At 37.4% G+C, this 19,934-nt stretch overlaps 1 protein-coding gene across 3 annotated transcripts in view; it reads left to right on the top strand.

Annotated features, from left to right (window-relative positions):
- Positions 1 to 19,934, top strand: part of LOC102838260 (dystrophin-like) — a 3,237,302-nt gene that overhangs the window by 2,044,323 nt on the left and 1,173,045 nt on the right. For 2 of the 3 annotated variants that reach the window (XM_006870143.1, XM_006870144.1), the window contains exons 46-47: positions 3,240 to 3,387; positions 8,693 to 8,842. In XM_006870143.1, the coding sequence (XP_006870205.1) occupies positions 3,240 to 3,387; positions 8,693 to 8,842 (298 nt within the window). Of the gene's footprint in view, positions 1 to 3,239; positions 3,388 to 8,692; positions 8,843 to 19,934 lie in introns of those variants that run through there. The other variant, XM_006870145.1, reaches the window with a different exon arrangement.

Genomic DNA, 19,934 nt, shown 5'->3' with positions numbered 1-19,934 from the left:
TAGAAGAATTGATGCCTTTGAGTTGTGGTGTTGGAGGAGAATACTGAAAGTGCCATGGAATGCCTAAAGAATCCAATAGATCTGTTTTGGAAGAAGTGCAGCTAGAGTGCTCCTTGGAGGCCAAGATGGTTAAGCTTCGTCTCTCATACTTTGGGCATATTGTCCGGAGGAAACAGTCTCTGGAGAAAGATGTCATGCTGGGTAAGGTGGAGGGTCAGAGAAAAAGAGCAAGACCCCTAACGAGATGGATTGGCCAGGTGGCATCATTGATGGACTCAAGTGTAGCAGCGGTAGTGAGGTTGGCCCAGGATTTGACATTGTTTCGTTCTGCTGTGCATGGGGTCGCTATGAGTCGGTTCCGACTCTATGGCACCTGACAACAACAACATATTTAAACCTTGGAGTCCTGGTGTGGTGCTGTGGGCTAATGCATCAGACTGCAACGTCATTTGAACTGCAAGGTTGGTGGTTCAAGCTCACCAGCTGCTTCCTAGAAACCGTGTACAGGGTCACTATGGGTCGGAATCTACTTGACGGAACTTAACAATATTTAAACATTAATGAGATTTTGTTTTTAACTTTCTTTTTTTGTTATTGTTACTCTTAACCAAAGTTTTAAAAATCTAGTGTGTATTTTACACAATTGACATATTTCAGTTCTAACTAGCCACTCCAAGTGCTCAGTCGTCACATTCGGTAATGTCTACCATACTGGGCATCATAGAGTCAGGCCCTTGTAGATTCCTATAGTGATGGTGGCCTTTGCTAGAAGTAAGTGGGAAGCAATAGGGGAGATTCTATCCTTAGTTTACAACCTTGTTTCCTCTTGTGGATTATGAGATCCTCAAAGACATGGTGTGTTACATATCCATCTGTATTTCTAATGCTCAGTAGAGTTTCTGGAACTTAATGAGCTCTCAATAAATGTTTAATGGTATAAATTGGGGAAAAAATTCTTAGGAAAACATCCCCCAAATAGAACAACCCAATGTCTACCAATAGTGATGTATTTACATACTTGAATACACTACAGTCAAGAGAAATAACAAAGTAAAAATACATGGATGATTATTGTAAATAGAACATTGAGTGAAAGTGTTAAGACACAAAACATGACAGTGCTTATTTCATTTACCTATTGTTCAAAACAGTTATAACAATGAATGTTGACAGAATGCTGGTTACACTTAAGGGAAGGTAGTGACTACAAGGGAGCAGGAGGGGATCCCTGAGATTCTGATGATATTATGTTTCTTTACCTGCTTGTCTATTGCGTTTGACTCCTGAGCTTTCATCAAGCTCTACAGCTATATGTACACTTTCCTCATAGAGTAAACTTTACTAACAAACTTACACTGATGAAATAGATTCCAAAAGATACAACAAAAAGCTGTGAATTACTTTTAAATGTAAATCATATTTGTTCAGTTGAAATTTTAAGGTTCAGTGCATAAGAATACCTTTATGGCTAATTGAATAACATTTTTTTATAAATAAAAACCTCCACTAATGCCACATGGTTTAAAATTAAGAAGAGTGTACAACAGAGTTGTATTCTCACCATAATTATTCAACCGTATGTAGAGCAAATAATCCCAGAAGCTGGGTTATATGAAGAAAAACGTGACATCAGGAATGGAGGAAGACTCATCAAAAACCTGTGATATGCAGATGATACAAGAGGAAGACTCATTAATGACCTGTGATATGCAGATTATACAACCTTGTTTGCTGAAAGTGAAGAGGACTTAAAATATTCACTGATGATGATCAAAGAGAACAGTCTTCAGTATGGATTGCACCTCAATGCAAAGAAAACAAAAATCGTCACCACTGGACCAATAAACAACCTTCTTATCAATGCAGAAAAATTTGAAGTTGTCTAGGACTTCATTCTTCTTGGATCAACTATCAACACTCATAGAAGCAGCAGTCAAGAAATTATAGGATGTATTGCATTAGGCAAATTTGCTGCCCAAGACCTTTTTAAAGTGTTGAAGAGCAAAGCTCTCAGCTTGAGGACTAAGATGTGCCTGACCCAAGCCATGGTATTTTCAATAGCCTCATATGCATGTGAAAGCTGGGCAGTGACTAAGGAAGATTGTAGAAGAATTGATACTTTTGAGTTATGGTGTTGGAGGAGAATATTGAATGTGCCATGGGCTGCCTAAAGAACAAACAGATCTGTGTTGGAAGAAGTGCAGCCACAGTGCTCCTTGAATGTCAGATTGGCCAAACTTCATCTCTCACACTTTGGACATATTGTCAAGAGGGGCCAGTCGAGGAAGAAGGATATCATGTTTGGTAAGGTGGAGGGTCAGAGAAAAAGAGGAAGACCCCCACTGAGATGGATTGGCACAGTGGCAGCATCAATGGGCTCAAGCATGGCAACAATTGTGAGGTTGGCCCAGGACCTGGCAGTGTTTTGTTCTGTTGTGCATAGGGTCGCTATGAGTCAGCACCTAACAACAACAATACAACATGGAGTCTCTGTGTGAGTATAACAGTTAAGCCTTGCATACTCTTCAGAAGTTTAGTGGTTCAAAACTCATCTACAGGCACCTAGAATCGAGGTTGGACTACCTACTTCTGAAAGGTCACAACCTTGAAAACCTGATGGAGCAGTTCGACTCTGAAACACATATGTTTGCCATGAATAGAAACAGACTCAGTGACAATATAAACAACAAATGTAGCACATGTTAAGTATTTGAATCAAGTTTCCTCTTAGCTCAAAATGAACTGTGAGTTACAATTTGAAAATCATTTTAGCATGAACTAATTTATTTTAACTTCTGTTTTACAATTTTCCTATGTGATGCCTCATATTATAGAGTCCTGGTGTGGTGTTGTGGGATAGTGCGCTGGACATAGAAGTCAGTTTGAGCCACAAGGGTGGCAGTTCAAGCTCACCAGCTGCTCCTATCACATAATTCATATAAAAAATAATTTTATAAAAGGATTGTTGTTGTTGTGGGTAAGTGTCATTGAGTCCATTCTGACCCATAGGGACCCTGTACAGAGTTTCCTAGAAGCAGCTGGTGAGTTTGCATTACCCGCATTGTGGGTTAAACCATTGTTGCAGTCCGGCGCATTAACCCGCAAGGCTACACCTCCTGTAAATTGCTTCTTTTCTTGAACCTGCAAACCATGTTTTCCCCTTTTTTGTATAGTTTGTTTTAAAAAGCAGAAAGTTTGAGAAATATATTGTTTATAACAATTTTATTCTTTATCTTTAGGCTAGAAGAAAGGAAGAATATTTTGTCAGAATTTCAAAGAGATTTAAATGAATTTGTTTTATGGTTGGAAGAAGCAGGTAACATTACCAGCATTCCTCTTGAACCTGGAAATGAACAGCAGCTAAAAGAAAAGCTTGATCAAGTCAAGGTAATTTTACTTTCTCACATCCTCGAGGGCTTGCTTGTATAAAGAGGGTATGAATCTATTTTTAATATATTTAATCATTGATTTCCTGCTCATTAGTTTATTCATCATTCCTCACTAAAGTGTTTTTCAGGCAAATTTATTTTGTTTTAATCCAATGGTTCCCAACCAGTGTACTTTGTTTAAAATATATATGTACACTGTATGTGTGAATACATTTTGTTGTGTATAATACATGACCTGGTGTGGTGCTGTAGGAGAAGCAAACCCACCAGCCACTCCTTGAAATCCCTGTAAAAGATCACTCTGACTCACAACCAACTCGACAGCACTTAACAACAGCAACAACAACATCATAATTGACAGTTATTTTTTTAAAACTAAATTCAATTAACTTTAGACTTATTTGAGAATTGCGCAGTTCCAAATATTTTCAAATATTTCAGAACAAAATGAGGAGTCATGAAATCTAAATGATGGCGGTCCAGAGCAGAAAACCTCTTTCTCCCACAGCGTGACTTGCGGTTAGCAGTCCTGTTCAGACTCTTTTCTATGCTATCAGGCTCATTTTTTTCTCTAAAGGCCTTAGGGCACAGATGTAGCAATGTGGGAATACTCTTGGAATAAAAAAGACTTCTGTTTCCTAGGGAGGAGTCCTGGTATGGTAGGTTCTGTGGAATAAAGTACTGAACTCCAAGATGGTTTTGTACTGCAAGGTCGGCTGTTTAAACTCACCAGCCACTCCTCAGAAACCCTATACAATGTCCCCTATACAATGTCACTGTGAGTCAAAATCAACTCTAAGGCACTTAACAACAACAACAGTGTGCCAGGGAAGACATGAATCAGTCATATGGAATTCAACCTCTAAGTAAAAGCATGGCATTGTGGAGTCCTGATGTGGCGCTGAGGGTTAATTCATTGGACTGCAAGGTCAGTTTGAACTACAAAATTGGCAGTTCAATCTCACCAGCTGCTCCTCGAAAACCCTATACTGGGTCGCTATGGGTCAGAACCTACTCCATGGCACTTAACAACAACAACAATTAGCTTGAAACAATATTTTCTTTGGGTTTCTTTTTTCTGGTGGTGGTGGGGGGACGCATGGTGTTGATTCACATCTCATGTTGGTTGAGTACTCATCCTGCTTTTTCAAGTGGCTTTGTTTGCCTACCTACTGGGATGTGTGCTTATTACTGATTACTTCACCTGACTCACTGATGTGTCTCTGGTTATACAGCTGGATTCATATTAATGGTTTTAGTTTTAAGAATGCTACTCTTTTGTATCTGTTTTATTTTAAAAATTGAAGGGAAGGTGAAAAGGAAAGTAAATTAACAGTTCATTATCCTCTATTATGTGCCAAGGAGCAGATGCATTTCCATCTTCTACTTTATTGAATCTTCATATCAAAGCATCCAAATAGTTGCTACTAGTCTCATTTTACAAGGTCACACAATCAAAGGGAAAGGGCATTGCTTCTTTACCAATGCTTCAGTTTGTTTGCACATGTAAATTAGAGTCTAATGGCAGCCATTTATTTCAGTGAAACAGGAAATTTACAAGAGTACAGGGGATAAGGTATTAAAAACAAAACTATTGCTAAATTCTGTAAACAAATTCTAGTTACGGATCATAAGAGTCCTGGTGAGGCGCTGTGAGTTAATGCTCTAGACTATAAACCCTTTGAATTGCAAGGTCAGCGGTTCAAGCTCACCAGCTGCTCCTTGGAAACCGTATGGGTCGCTATGGGTTGGGACCGACTCAAAGACACTTCACAACAACAACAGCATCATAGGTCTATGAATCAAGCTGCTAACCTCAGGGTCAGCAGTTTGAAACTCTTCCACGGGAGAAAGATGAGGCTTTCTGCTCCTGATAAGATTTACTGCCTCAGAAACCATGTACAGGGTCGCAATGAGTCAGAACTGACTCCACGGCACATAACAACAACAATCATAGGTCTGCTCAACTTTTTGAAAGTTTACTTGAGCATTGTTGTAGTTAAGTGCTGTCAACTTGGTTCTGACTCATAGCAACCCTATACAGGCTATTCAAGGAGCAACTGGTTGGTTTGAACTGCCATATCCCACCTGAATTTAGAGAACATCTCAGGAACAGTTTTGATGCATTAGACTCTAATGACCAAAAACCAGAAGTGTTGAATTCAAGAACATCATACTGATCATTAAGAAGACAAGGAAGAAAGCAATACCAAAATAGATGTCAGAAGAAACCCTGAAACTTGCTCTCCAGTGTAGTGATACTAAAGCAAATGAAAAAAAAAAAAAAAAATTGAGGAGGTAAAAGAGCTGAACATAAACTTTAAAAGGGCAAAGATCTTCATTTTTGCTGACCTTCTACTTTACCAAGATTAATGTCCTTCTCCATGGACTGGTCAGATAACGTGTACAAAGTATGAGAGACAAAGTCTTGCTATCCTGGCTTCTAATGAGCATTTTGGTTGTACTTCTTCAAACTCAGATTTGTTTGTTCTTCTGGCAGTCCATGGCACTTTTAATATTCTTCTCCAGCACCATAACTCAAATGCATCAATTCTTCTGCAGTCCTCCTTATTCATTGTTCAAATTTTGCATATGTATGATATGATTGATAATACCATGGCCTGGGTCAGACACACCTTAGTCCTCAAACTTACATTTTTTGCTCCTTAACACTTTGAAGAGTTCTTATGGAATGATTTGGTAGGTAATTTGTTAGGTCTAGGAACACACAGTTTTTATTTGTTTTTTTTCCTGCCAGGTAGCCCTGGTAGTACTGTGGGTTAGGCGTTGTAAGGTTGGTGGTTTAAACCCACCAGCTTCTCTGCAGGAGAAAGATAAAGCTCTCCGCTTCCATAAAGTTTTAAAGTCTCAGGAACCCTATACAGAATCAACTCAATGGTAGTGGCTAAATTAATAGTATTTGCTTCTTTGCTTTACTTATAAAGGATTCAATGTAGGAAAGGTTTCATAGGAACACTTTATGGTTGGATAGCAGGGAAAACCTGTATGTTTTAACTATTGCAGTAGGTATTCGAGATGCAAAAATGTGAAGTATGTAATAGTAGTTCATTTGAAGTTTGTTATGTGATAAAACCATTGAACCCAGACTGTCCTTGGAAATCCATCTTTCCTAAATGTGTTGAGGAGCCCAGGTAGCATAGTGGGTTACGTACTTGTTAGACTGCTAACTAAAAATGAACAGTGTGAATCCATCACTAGTTCTGGAGACAAAAGATGAGGCTTTCTGCTCACATAAAAATGTATGGCCTCAGAAACCCTAAACAGGATTGCTATGAATCAGAACTGACCTGAGGACACACAATAACACAACCACAAATGTGTTGAGTGCTATTTTTGTTGTTGTTAAGTGCTATCTAGTTACTTCTGACTCATAGCCACTCTGTATAGGATTTCCAAGGTCCAGCTGGTAAGTTTGAATCATCGACCTTGTAGTCCAAATCTACCTTGAGGTCGAATGTTTACCCTACAGCACAACACCAGGACTCCATTGAGTATTATACATAGTAATATAATTGATAACTTATCTAAACAACATGTTTGATGTCATCCACTTATTAACAAATAGGGTTTGATTTTCTGTTTGCCTTGAACAGCTCTGTGATGATGAAAATGTTCTGCATTGTCTATTTTGTTATTCCCTAGACATACGAGACTTTGAATCACTGGAAAGGTTACTAGTATGACTGAGGATCTGACATTTTTATTTGCTGAGTTAAAATTTAATTGATTTGCATTTAAGTAACCTTGTGTGACTATTGGCTACTATATTGAATAGTGCAGCTCTAGAAGATATACATGAATAAAACCCAGCAATTAATCTAGTGGTTTATGAGTTGGGCTGCTAACTAGAAGGTCAGCAGTTCGAATCTACCAGCTATTCAGCCAGCTAAAGATGAGGCTTTCTGCTTCTGTAAAGATTTATAGCCTCAGAAGCCCTACACAGAGTGGCTATGAGTAGGAACCAGCTCCTGGACATATAACTACCACCACCACCATTAACATCTTAATGGTTTTGTAGGGCTTAGAGAAGGTTATTTAAAGTGTGGTCCTAAATGAATCAGAGAAATCAAGGATGCGAAGGAGTCAGAAATAGGAGTTCTGCCATGAAACAACCCAAGTTAGATTTACAGTTTTATTGTTTGTTACCTTTTGATTTAAACTCTCTGTCTCAGTTTCATGATATATAAAATGAACATAATAGGATTTATTTTCTAGAATTATGATAATACGAAGATAAACTTAGACAATATATGTGAAGAGATTAGCAAGTGCCTGACACCAAGTAAACACTCAATAAATGTTAAGGGTCTCTTAAGATAATGATATAAATTGTTATTTACTGCTCTTGAGTCTGAGTCAGATCCAACTCAACAGCATTTAACAACAACAACAAATGTTACGTTGTGGAGTGTTAGTACTACGGTGGTGGCGGTGGTGGTTGTGTGCCATGGAGTTGAGTGCAACTCATAGAGACGCTGTATATAGGGTTTCCAAAGTTGTAAATCTTCACAGGAGAAGAAAGCCTCATCTTTCTCCCAGGGAGTACCTGGTGGACTGTATTCGGTGATCTTATGGTGACCAGACCAATGCATAACCCCCTAAGGTACCAGTACCATTTGTTGTTGTTATTAAGAACTTTCGATTCACTTTTGACTCATAATAACCTTGCCTAAGGTTTCTGAGGAACAGCTGGTAAGTTTGAACTGCCACCTTGCGATTCAAAAAACCTTGTCTAGTGCTTATCCTACAGCACCACACCAGGATTCAGATGTTGTTATGTGCCGTGGAGTCGGTTCCGACTCATAGCGACCCTGTACAGGGTTTTCTCCTGCAGAACAGCTGATAGTTTCAAACTACTGACCCTGAGGTTAGCAGCCCAATTCGTAATCACTATGCTACCAGAGCTCCTTAGGACTCAGATAGAGGGTAATATATTTGTTCAGATTATATTTTTGATAGTGACATGTTTTCAGACTAACTCTTTTTAGGGTACTGGTTTAAAACTTATTATACGACCTAACATTTTTCTCTAAAAAAAAAAAAAAAAAAAAAACTTTGAGAAATTAGATAATTGATCCTTTCTAGGGTAGGTTTATCTACTATGGAGTGGGTGCTGAAGTCCATCAGCTCTGTACCCTGTAGGAAACTGTTGATATTTGAGATACAAGTGGGTTTTCTGTCAAGTCTCTTCATTTTGATAGACTAATCAATAGATGGGAAGACAAGGTAGTTGGAATTGTGCTGTAATTCATTTGAAACATTGTTGCATTTGTCTGTTTCAGTTACTGGCAGAAGAGTTGCCCCTGCGCCAGGGAATTCTAAAACAATTAAATGAAAACGGGGGAACAGTGCTTGTAAGTGCTCCCATAAGCCCAGAAGAACAAGATAAACTTGAAAATAAGCTCAAGCAGACAAATCTCCAGTGGATAAAGGTTAGCCATTAACATCTCCTCCTGTCGCATGTGTTAAACGTTGCAAGTGTTTATATTTGTTTTGTTCCTTGGGTACTTCGTGGAAGTGGGGTGTGTGTGTGTGTGTGTGTGTGTGTGTGTGTGTATTTACCTATTTGATTTGACAGGATAATTTGGTGGAATGGAAAAAAAAAATGTTGGCACACTAATGACCAAACGCCTAAATATACATCACTATTCTATGCATTAATTACTTTAAATAAATAAACTAGGCAAGTGATGATATGATTCATTCAGAGTTCAGATGTATAACTGACAGTATTTTTAGCAAGATAGAGGTAACCAATGTCACCAAGTATCATAAATAAAAGTATTTATTCTAAGCTAAAATATATTTGAATCAATATTTACTGTATTTTAAGATTCCTTCATTCATCCTTTCTTTCAATTACTTACTTAACTGTGAGTCTTCAACTTTCTATCATAGGATAGTATAGAAAATGGTTATGAAAATAATTCACACTTATTTTTTTTAACTAAGTGGTGCCTAGTGAAAGTAAAACCAACTGACCCATCACCATTATGGAAAGACAACCCCTTCTTCACTGTACTTTAGTGGCACTTTGGTCATAAATCAACCAAGAATTTACCTATGAATCTTCTTCTATGCTCTCTACTTTCTTATATTTGGCTGTGTCTATCTTTGTGCCAATACCACATAGGCTTATTTATAATTATTTTCTTTTAAAAAACTGGCATTTGGTAGTATAAACCCACCAACTTTGTTCCTTTCAGTGAAGATTGCCTTGGTTGTGGGTGTATGTTGTCGCGTTGGCTCCAACTCATAGTGACCTTGTATAGGGTTTATGAGGCTGTTAATCCTTGTGGGACCAGGAAGCTTCATCTGTCTCCCATGGACTGGTTGGTGAGCTCGAACTGGTGACCTTGTGGTTTGCAGTACAACGTGCAACCCCATCATGCTTCACCATTTTGAAGCTTGCCTTGTTGTTGTTCAGTGCCATCGAGTGGATTCCAACCCATAGCGACCCTATAGGTTTTCTGAGGAGCAGCTGGTGAGCTTGAACCACCAACGTTGCAGTTCAAATGGCTTTGCAGTCTGGCGCTTTAACCCATAGCGCCACACCAGGAGTCCTTATTTATGTTTGGATTACAAAATAAATTCTGCTACCAACTTGTCATTACTACATAAATCCTGCCATAATAGTAATTGGGATTCTGTTGACCTTGTAGCTCAATTGGCATCTCTATGATATTGAGGTTATCTAATTTGGTAACATGTAAGAGTCTATTCCTCCATTTATTTAGGTATTTTTGAGTGACCATTTAGCAACACTTTGAAGTTTTCAGTCCTGAGGTACTATATATGTTTAATTAGATTTAGTCTCAAGTATTTGTTAATTTTGTATTCCACTATAAATTTTCATTTTAAATTTTACATTGTCTGTTGAGAGTATATAAAATATAATCATTTTATATGGATTCAGTGACCTTTATCAATTTATTCATTAATTCTAGTAGTTTGTAGAATTTTTTTAATGTACCATTGTATTGTTTTCAATGGTTTTTCACAACAGTTAAATTACATTAAACAAATTCTACACAAATTGTTCAGCAACATTATGTGAATAATGTGTGAACATTCTCATTTTCAATCTGGTTGTTACCTTCTGATCTTTGAGATTTTTAATGTACACAATTATGTCCTCATCAAATAAAAGAGATTTCTTTCTTTTTAAATACGTAGAATTTTTCTGGCTTTATTGTATAGACTCTAAAAATGTTATTTAGCAGTGGTGATATTGAGAATTTTTTGGCCATTGTCTATTTGAGGAAGAGAACTTTCCATAATTTCTTATTAAATACAGTGTTTCATAGAATTCTTTAAGGATCATCTTAAACAGATTAAGGAATATCCCATTTTACAAATTTTGCTAAATTTTTATCATGAATAATTATTAGTTATTCTAATTATCTCCTTTTGTATGAATGTGGTGAATTATAGTCTTTTTTTTTAATTTTTTTAATGTGAAGCCACACATGAGTTCCTGACATAAAGTGTATTGGTTATGATGTGATATACTTTTTACAAATTGCTTGATTCCATTTTCTAATGTTTTGCTTAGGAATTTTCTGCCTTGGTTTGTGAGAGATATTTAATTGGTTTTGGTCTTGTTTTTCTTGTAACATTTTTTTTCAAGTGTTGATATCAAGATTAGACAGATCTCATATAAAAAGTTGGAAAGTATTCCCTCTTTTTCTTTATTCTAGAAGCTATTAGAAATTGGTATTTCTTCCCAAAATGTTTTGAAGAATTCACTTGTAAAGCCAACTGGGCAGGGAAATTTTATTGTGAGAAAGTTCTTATATCTTTAATTTTATTTTATTTCTTTAAGAGTTATGTTGTTGTTGTTGTTAAGTGCTGAAGAGTTGGTTCCAACTCATAGTGACCCTGTATAGGGTTTCCGAGGAGCAGCTGATAAGTTTGAACCACCATCCTTGTGATTAGCAGTCCAGTGTTTATCTTACAGTGCCACACCGGGACTCCTTAATACGTACAGGAGTGTTTAATTACTATCAGGACTTTAAAGTTCTGTAGTCCAAGTTATTTGTCCATTACCTTGTAATTTTCTCTTTTTTAATTGTCGTTTCTTTGTGTAGCTAGTAATTGTTTATATAGTTACATATGGGGGTGGTGGTGTGCTGTGGAGTTCATTCTGACTCATAGTAAAACCATATAGGGTTTCTGAGGCTGTAAACCTTTATTGGAGCAGAAAGCCTTATCTTTCTCCCGCGCAACAGCTGGTAGTTTCAAACTGCTGAACCTGAAGTTAGCAGCCCGGTTAGTAACCTATACGCAATCAGAGCTGTTAAGTGCGTCCAGTGAATTCTGACCCATAGCGACTCTGTGGGTCAAGGAGACATTGCGGTCCAATGCATTAATCCACAGCTCCACACCAGGACTCCATATTTATATACATGATTGAGAAAATCGAAAGGCTGACTGAGACCTCTAAGATCTTATTGACTGGGATTTTCTACTGCATGTACTAAGGCAGAGAGCAGTGTCTCCTACTGAAGGATTTATTCATAGGTGCTAGTTGCAGATTTTCAGTTTCTCAGACTTTCACAGGGCACCACATTCAATTTCTTTAGAAAAGCTCTGCACTCTCTTTCTTTGTTCAGATTTATATTTATTTGGGGGTATTTGTATGTGCTAAGAAAAATTTCTAGAAATTTCCAATACTCTAGTTTTTTTGTTTTTTTTTGTAGTGCTACTTCATTTTTAATTTGCTATGCAGAGCAGTCCCATTATCTATGCAGGCAAAAGTAGCTGTTTATTTTTTATGTATTTATTTTTTGTCTTTATGTGTCTGTGTGTGTGTTGACAGTTTTTATTGTGAACTGAATGATAGTTTACATGGGAGAACCAGTATTGTAGTTTTAGCACACTTCTTTGCCTACACATCATAGCATTTTTAATCTAATTTATCTCCAGGTTCTTCTGAGTCAGCTCTTTCTGTACCAAGGATAGCCGTCCCTTCCTTTATTTATTTATCTGCAATTTCCATCTGCTTTTGGCCTTTCAAGGATGTTTTGAGCACTCTCAACCACCACTGTTCTACTATCTTACTGAGCAGTTTTAATACCTTTTAACTTTGTTCCATACTAAATATAAAGCAAATTATAATCCTTTACACTGGGAACAAATCCATGCCAAGAAGATATTGCATAACAATAATTTTCATGTAACATTAAGTGGCGTCTTTCAAAATTGGCAGTTTTTTCTCAAAAGAATTACTTATTACTTATTCATCAGCACTCAACTAAATGGAGAAGTATGCAAAAGGTACACTGAGAACTGTAGATTGTTTGAAAAGAAAATGATAGAGATTTCAGTTTTGGATTGTGCCAGGTTATTTATTATATTTTTAAATGATGATGTTGAAGTTCTTATAACAGATTATTTACATGACTGATAAAATATTTAGGAACAAAAATAAGTACCAAGTTGCTATTAAAATCAAAATGTGTGCTTCGCTCTCTAAAATTCCAGCTAGTAGGTATTTGAAAAAAAAAAACAAAAAAAAAAAACCCAGATTTATTTGTCAGCACTTTCTCTTTTGTGATAATCAAAGTAAAAGAAAAAAAAAATCAATGAATGTTATTTTATTGAAAAATGGAGTTTGTCTTCTTTTAACAATTAAACACGAAGGAATGTGAAGTCCTCATAATTAAATTTTGTAGCCACATGCGGTACCTTGAATTTACTTGATATGATTTTTCTATCCAAGGTCTTAAGTCACACCAAGTGATTGGGCAGAGCCATGCAAATAAAGTTTATAGGATTCTAAGGCTGGGATTTGTTAGTTTTGCCATCTAGCTTGGTTTAAATGGAGCCATCTCAGAGGCAGGAATGGAAGATGGCAGGACCTTCAAGAAGGAAGGGCTTATGTGGAGTGCAAGATCCTTATCTAGAAAAGTATGCATGGCATGCAGATTCTAGGACCATGAATTGGGGAGAAGAGGCCAAAGGGCCACTGACTGAGAAAGTGAAAGACAAAAGAGAGACCTATCTGCAATATGGCAGAGAAGAGGCGTTCCTGACTTGAAGACTGCTACACCCTGAGTTGTTTTTTAATCCTGAATTTGCCCTGTACAATTCCCTCATAAACTCCCTAATCATGAGTATTGTTATGAGCTCTGTGTGACCATTGCACTGCATTGTCTAACCCAGATGTGAAGCGGAGAGTGCTGTGGGAGGGATGTGTGGTGTCAGAATAAGGTAAAGAACATTGTAGGGTATCTGACCTCTGCTTCATAAGAATCACCCTTGGGCTGATTTGAGTTTGCTTCTCTTTCCCCCAGAGGAAGTCAGACTTGGTCCCACATGGTTTTTGCACCACATAACAACACAAATAAGCAGTCCTTTTAAGAAGGGAACAAAGAGGAAAGATGGCACCAAATGTTCCACAATTTCCCAGTATATTTTGCAGGACAGAATACAACAATTTATAGTTGTAGGAAATGTGAGAAAATGAATTACATAATAGTGACTCTGAATTGTGAAACATGACTCAAGATATCTGTTCTAGAACAAAATTACAAGTTAAACTTGTTTATGATAGATATTAAAAAGAAAGCATATGAGTACCATCTTGGGTATTTACTATAACATCCATAGTTGTTTTTGTTGCTGAGTGCCATTGAGTTGGTTCAGACTGAAAGAGACCCTGTCTAGGGTTTCTGTGGAGCACCTGGTGTGTTTAAGCTGCCGAACTTGTGGTTCAAACTGATCTTGTGGTCCAGTGCATTATCCTGCAGTGCCACACCAGGACTCCAACATCTGTAGTATCTGTGCCCTATCCCCAAAAATAGAATTGTAATGCTATGCCTTTGCCAAAAACAAAAAAATCCACACAGTTTGGAATCTTGTTTATTCACCATTAAAACAATACTTCGTTCTCTCTTCTCAATACTTATGGGCACCCCCCCACCCTGGTGTTACAAATGTAAGACTATTAGAAAGCAAATGATGTGTACCAAATTTAGGCCAGTATGCCAGGCAGTAGTACTAAAAATCTAAGAACAGATGGTTTATGACTCAGTGCGAGACAGTCTTGATTCATATGAAAGCTGAAGTTATCAATTATGATAGCTGACCCTGGTGTTAGCTAACTCCCCTCCGATGTGAAGGCTAGAGTGGATCTTATACTTGATTACTGGAACGCAAATATGTCCATTTCTCAGCACACAGTTTTTTCAAAAAACACCCAGCGATCACAACCTCTGGTGGTGAATTCCTTTTTCCAAAACTCATTCTAGTGTGTTACATTCTACATATTTGGCCATCATCTCGCTTACTTTTGCACATTTATTTTTCATTACAAAAGAGAAAAACACAAAACAAAGCAGTGACTGGAGGTAACCCAGAGGTTCCTTTTTGAAGCGGTGGACCCTATAATGAGTTCATTGCCAAACTGATACCTTGCCTTGGCCATAGTCACTTTGATATAAAGCAGAAATGGTAAAAGTGGCTTTCAAGCTGAATACAGTTCTTGGTTTACATTTCTGGGTCTTTCCAGCTAAGGATAAAGAGGAAATATCCTCATTTTTGTCTAATGCATAACTTGATCTTTGCTGTCTTTAATAATAATGATACCCTTAAGATCCACAAAATGAAAGTGTTATTAAATCTACCCTGTTTCTCTATGTGTCTCTTTCTTAGGGTCTCACTCTATGATCTTCATACATATTCCTGACTCTGTTTTGTTTTCAATATGTGTCACTCTTCATGTTTGTTTGTATGTTTTCTGACCTTTTCTGAGTGCATGACCAAATTGGTTACCATGTGAGATTTCCAAGTGGGTTGGGATATGGTATGAAGTCTTCTTTTTCTTCCTCTTCTTTCCGGAGGAGGAAATTCACTGTGGTGATTAATAGTAAGGCTTATGGACTGTGGATTCTGCCCATTACCAGCTATGTGGCCTTGCACCTACCCTGTCCACGTCTTAATGACAGCATTCACAAAATATCAATTATAGTAAAACACCTTCTTCAAATTGTGGTGAAGAGTTCATGTATCTGGCACAATGAAATTGTTAAAAAGCGTTAGTTTTACTCAAAACCTCAGGGATAATGTTAATGTGGCTTGTGGAGAGAAAGCAGAAATAAGTGTTACTATTTTGGATAAAGAAGCTGAAAATGACAAGGATGGTTAGAAACAAGATCAGAGAGTGACCCTACTGGAAGGCTATGCTCTCATATTCTACCGGTATTTATTATCTGTGAGCAACTATCATTTCAGATAAAATATGTAAGACGGTGATGGGTTTTCTCCTGACATTGCTAGAAATTCTTTTCGTACAGCACTGTTTTCAGATGCTAAACTGTTCACTTTCAAAGGGTGAATACAGTTTAAGCTGGTCTTCCTGATGCTAAGAATCTTTATAATCAATCAATCCATTCACCTGACTTACCTCAGAAACCAAGGTAGCTCCTCCCCTCCCCATACCATTATTATACAAAGTTTACTTTTGCTATTATTTACATACAGACAGTGCATTTGTTGTTGTTGTTAAGTGCCATCGAGTCATTTCTGACTCATACAGACGATGTGTATGGTTTCTGAGTAACAACGGGTGGGTTTGAACCATCAACCTTGTGGTTAGTAGTCCACTGCTTATCCTACAGTGCCACATCACTACTCCAGACAGTATACATTGGGTATGAAAACATGTCACTTAAATATGCTGTGAATCAGACATCATTAAAAAGCAAGCTAATTTCCAATTAAAAGTAGATGGCAAACTCCTGGCAAACTTTTCTTTCCTGATCTACAATGAGGAAGAGTGTAATGATGAAGGAAAAAAAAAAAAAAGGAGAAAACATTCATAACTCTTGACATTCCATGTAACATTTTTAAAGAAAGTTCTTTGTTGCCACAAAGGTATTTGCCTTATTGCAATGAATTTTACAAAGGAGAATAAATCAAATAATAAAAAGGGATCTTGCTAATATAAAATGTTGCTTCTCCTCTTTCATTTGGAAGGATCTTTGCTTTGTAGTGACTAGATTATATATTACCACCCTGGACACTGGAGGAGAGCTCCTTTCTTTCCAATAATTTAATAATCTTAAAATGGCATTAAGAATAGTTTTTAATATGCCAACTCCTTAAACTGAGGTTGAAAGAGAAATGAAGATTAAAGGCCAAATTTAAGTGTAGGCATTGTAAATTCTAACCCAGTTTCATGTATTATATCACCTGCAAAGCCAATATGTTAAGTGTGTGTATATATATATATATATAAAACAGGGCTATTTTTGTAAAAGGTCAAAGTCATACCAAGATGAACTTCTTTGTCAAATCTTTATGCTCATACATCAAAATATGTGAGTTTATGTACCTAAAATAATGTAATGCTAAATCCTGACTACTATATGCATCTCAGCTGACCCCTAGTGCTTCAAACTGTAGAAAAGGGATGTCGAATGCTGGGTAGGTTGATGTATTCAGTTTTTGTTGTAGACCACCTGCCAGGGCATATAACAGATCTGTAATGGGTTTCTTACCTTTTATTGTGTAGAAAATGGATTGATAGATTAGGCCTGGGGCCAGCGAACCGTGGAACCCCAGGCTTATGGGAAAGAGTTTATCACTCTTTGATGTTATTTCTGCCTAGTGTCAGCAGAGAAGGATGAGCTAGATTATCCGAGAGTAAGCTGGATGCCAAAATCAGCATTCCCCTCATTTATCCACCTTATACTTCAGGGCAAGGCCACTGTACTGGTTATGACAGGGCTAATAAAGGCCTGGAGAAATTTTGTTTGTGCCTTTTAATTTTCTTGCTGATATTAGAACTAATTATGAGACATTGTAGAGACACTTTTCTTGCTTATTGCTAGAGAAAATCAATCTGTGTTATTGGAGAAGTAAAAGTCTTTGAGCTGAATAGTGTGTACATTTTTAAGTTATCTTTGGGAAACATATAGTCCATCTTTGACATGGTTGACCAAGTGTGGCAGGAAGGAGATGGACCAGAAACCAAAGTCACCACAAGGGTATTTGACGAAAACTCCCTTTGATGAGATGGTTGTGATCTATAGGAAACCTATGAGTGTTGATTACACTTAAACACTGTGTAAATATAAATTTCTTACATAGATGGCACATTCCACTTTTCTACAATTTTAAATAGTGTGGTAATTATTGGACTTTCATATAACAATGCAAATTCTGCAACTCAGTCATAATGCCATTAAGATTACTTTTGATACAGCTATACTGCTGTTCTGGTGTGGTACTGTGGGATAATGCGCTGGACTCAAAAGTTGGTTTGAATGTCAAGGTTGGTGGTTCAAGCTCACCAGCTTCTCCTCAGAAACCCTATACAGGGTCACTATGAGTTGGAACCAACTCACTGGTACTTAACAATAACAAGATTACTGCTGTTACAAATCCTAAATCAATATAATTGTCCTCTCAAAGCTGCTTTATTGTTTGTGTGCTGTTTTATTTATTTATTTATTTTATTAACAAGGTGTTGGGGTTTTTTTGTTTTGTTTTGTTTAAATCACTGGTAATAGTGATGAAGGGAGAGAGAAATTTTTTCAGGTGGCTGTGTAGGTTCTCATTCATGGCCAACTAATATAAGACAAAGCAGGAAACAGGAAAATTAACAGAAAAACAACAGTTTATGGCAAGAGTATATCAAAATTACTGCAAGTACTTAAACAATTAGTGATGATGCTGATATATTTTCTATATTTTATACTGAAACTGGAATGCAATATAACAAAAATTTCACTTGCGTTTTGATTTCTCACTTAATTCCTATGGTTGATACAGAATGTGGTTTCAAATATTCTAATAGTGTATTTAACAACTCTTCCCACTCAGTCTCCCAACCCTCTACACCTCATTGCAGTATGGAGAAGATCACTAAACTTGCAGTTAATAACTTGATTCTAGGCCCAGGTTTACCACTGATGATCTCATAACTATGGAATGTTGACTGAAGTCTCTTTGTGCCTCAATTTGCTCATCTGTTCATTTATGATGCATTGTGAGGCTTGTTTGTTCATCTCCCAGGGTCCAGTGAAGATCAAATAATAAAATACATATGATAAATTTGTTAAGAGGAGTTAAATTGTGGTTACCATGCAAGGTTCTTGTTACCTTGTTAAGTACCATTGAGTCAGTTCCAACTCATAGCGACCATGTCTAGGGTTTCCAAGAATGTAATCTTTGTAGGAGCAGAAAGCCTCATCTTTCTTATGTGGAGCGGCAGGTGGGCTCAAATGACCTTGTAAATGGTTCGAAGTCCACTGTTTATCCTACAGAGCCACCACACTCCTGTCACAAAGGTAATTCACATAAGATTCTGATACATATGGAGATAAAGAGAGGATCTATGTGCCATAATATAATGTGTATCAAGCATTAATGATTATATGTATCACAATAGGAACAGTTTAAAATGTAGATTTTTATTCAGTAGGTCTTAGGTAAGACCTGAGATGCTAAATTCCAAGCAGCTTCCACTTGATGCTGATTCTCTGGTTCTTGGTCCATATAAGGACAAAGATGACAAAACCCAAACCAAACTCACTGCCATACACTTACTTCTGACTCATAGCCATGCTTGATAATGGAGTCTTGGTGTGGTGTTGTGGGTTAATGTTCTGGACTGCAAAGTCAGTTTGAACCACAAGATTGGTGGTTCAAGCTCACCAGCTGTCCCTCAGAAACCCTATACAGGGTCGCTGTGAGTCAGAACTGACTTGATGGCACTTAACACCAACAGCAACATAGAGTTTCTGACACTGTAAGTTGTTACAGGAGCAGAAAGCCCCATGTTTCTTCTGAGGATTTTGAACTGCCAATGGTGCAGTTAACATCCCGCATCTTAGAATTGATATATGAGTTGACCACCACTCCCACTCATTGGAATGTGTAAGCAGTGTAATCTCAGATACTAGGTAAGTCTTTTCTGAAAGCTTTTGGTTCAGTATGTGTGAAACACATCCATTCAAGCTAAGATTCTACATCTTCAATTTTGCCAGAATAAATTAAATAGTTTAACTTATGAATACCTTTGACAGGGAGCACAGTGGGTCTGTAGGATAAAGACTGGGCTGATAATCTCAAAGTTCTGTGGTTCAAGCCCACCAGCCAGTCTGCAGGAGAAAAATGAAGTTTTATGTGGCTGCAAAGATGTACAACTTCAGAGACCCTATAGAGTCATGATGAGTCGGAACTGTCTTCACAGTATTTAACAACTATGTTTAAAACACAAACCTTTATGGCGTTCATAAATCAGGCATGTCTTTCTCATACATGCTGTGCTCTCAGATGTATTCCATTCTTTTCCCTTGATATGCTGTATATTGCCTGAGACTGCCTTCCATCCACTCGATTCCCCAGGCTTCCCTGTTCCCTAGCTTCTGGATAGTGGGAGGCAATGGCAGGAGACATGAAGCTGGGGGCAGGGAGAGGGAGGAGAGAAAAGGGCATTTCTTATTCTCTCATATTGTTTTTGGCAAAATGGTTGGTACAGAAAACGTATGTATTAAATACTAGCTATTATTA

The sequence above is a fragment of the Chrysochloris asiatica genome, unplaced genomic scaffold (assembly GCF_000296735.1).
Source record: "Chrysochloris asiatica unplaced genomic scaffold, ChrAsi1.0 scaffold00139, whole genome shotgun sequence".
NCBI lineage: Eukaryota > Metazoa > Chordata > Mammalia > Afrosoricida > Chrysochloridae > Chrysochloris > Chrysochloris asiatica.
The sequence above is the reverse complement of the archived record's forward strand: the minus strand, read 5'-3'. Positions and strand labels throughout refer to the sequence as shown.